The sequence below is a fragment of the Sinocyclocheilus anshuiensis genome, unplaced genomic scaffold (genome assembly GCF_001515605.1).
Source record: "Sinocyclocheilus anshuiensis isolate Anshui unplaced genomic scaffold, SAMN03320099.WGS_v1.1 scaffold2672, whole genome shotgun sequence".
Classification (NCBI taxonomy): Eukaryota; Metazoa; Chordata; class Actinopteri; order Cypriniformes; family Cyprinidae; genus Sinocyclocheilus; species Sinocyclocheilus anshuiensis.
The window spans coordinates 168745-170356 of record NW_015542547.1 but is presented as its reverse complement, the minus strand read 5'-3'; the positions used below and the strand labels follow the sequence as shown (position 1 = coordinate 170356).

The following is a 1612-nucleotide window of genomic DNA, read 5'->3' as shown; positions in this document are numbered from 1 at the left end:
ACTGAAAAAAACAACAACAACAACAACACAAGCCTAAAAAGCTGAATGTTATAGTGTCTTGTTGGTCACACAGTTAGGACGTCAGTGGAAACTACAGCTCATCCTGTCATGAGGCCATGTTTCCACCACTATAAGCCTATAAACCAGCAGTCCAGTGTGTTAAATGGAAATCCAGAATACTGTCTTGTTTCAATTAATTATATTTTGCATGGTAGTCTGTTTTTGATCATCTTAATTATGTTTCAGGTGTCAGTTCTTCTCCGCAAGAAAACTCCTATCATGCATCCAGTTCTCACCCTCATCCAAACAGAACTTCAGAGATGGTAAGTTGATTAGTCAGTGGGTTGTCTGAAAAACTAGCCTGTGTTAAGGAAACCTGTGTAGTTAGGTTGGTTTAAGGCCATGTCTACCAGACCAGATGCATTTATTGGCGATATATGAATGCTTACCACAGCCCTGCAATAGAGTTTACAGATATTCAACAAATACGGTAAATAAAAACTATGTAACCTTTTATTCAGGGTTGCAACAAATTTTAATTTGAGTGTTTTATTAAAAAAAAATAAAAAGTTACATCCTGCCTAATATTTTCCTCCAAACAGATCGTAAACTGAAGAATGTATATAGGTAGGCTATGTGATGCTTAGTGTGTAAAAGGGGGTTAAATATAAACATTTCTAAAGTTTTGCATAGTTAAGTAAAACAAAAGCACAGACTTGAAACGCACTTTCACTCATCTAGATATGGAAGTTATATTCCACTTATTACACAATTCTCTGGAATACTTGATTCTGATTGGTTAGTCGCAACATTCTGAGGTGTGTCATTCCCCAGTAACCGTGTTAGCAATGCTGAATAACATACCACTCATCCGCGTATCACAGACTTGCTCTTTCATGATAGTTTATGAAGTATATTTGAGACAGTCTACAGACTTTCATAGACAACCTAGGAAGTCAGGGAAGGTTTTGTTTTTTGTTTCGTTACAAGCTGCTCACACATTAAAAATAAAACGTCTAATACATGAAGATTCTTACATACAGCCCCTTTAACAGTTTAGTTAGAATTGTTGCACTCCTGTTCTTTTGCGCTGTGTCGGTTTGACATGCATACAAGTCTCGCTTTCTGTCAGGACAAACCTTTATACAAAATGAAAACAAAGATGGAAATACTTTTGACTTTCGAACATTTACAGATTAAGGTTATAACTGTAATGTTGCTGTTTGTGCATGAAAAAGATATGCAATGTACAGCATGGTATAATCAATGATCTGTGGGGTATTTGGAGCTGAAACTTAAGATACATTCTGGCAGGGGACACCTGAGACTTGCATTGCATCTTGTAAAATGGTGCATAATAGGACCCCTTTGAATTCTTTAAATGGCAAATGCATCAAAGCAGACAGGGAAAGCCGAATTAAACTATGCAGCGTGTGAGTTAGTTTGAAGTGCTTGATATAAAGCATTCTTGTACACTTCTCCACTTACTCCGTGTTCTCAGCCATATTTCAGGTTCATTTTATTCTTAGAAATAGGGATGCACGATATATCGGCCACCATATCGGTATCGGCCGATAAATGCTCATTTTTTCTGTTATCGGTATCGGCCTGA

At 37.0% G+C, this 1612-nt stretch overlaps 1 protein-coding gene across 3 annotated transcripts in view; it reads left to right on the top strand.

The window, feature by feature from the left end:
* Positions 1-1612, top strand: part of LOC107694227 (WW domain-containing adapter protein with coiled-coil-like) — a 34231-nt gene that overhangs the window by 10604 nt on the left and 22015 nt on the right. For all 3 annotated transcript variants that reach the window (XM_016493864.1, XM_016493863.1, XM_016493865.1), the window contains one exon: positions 247-323. In XM_016493864.1, the coding sequence (XP_016349350.1) occupies positions 247-323 (77 nt within the window). The remainder of the gene's footprint in view (positions 1-246; positions 324-1612) is intronic.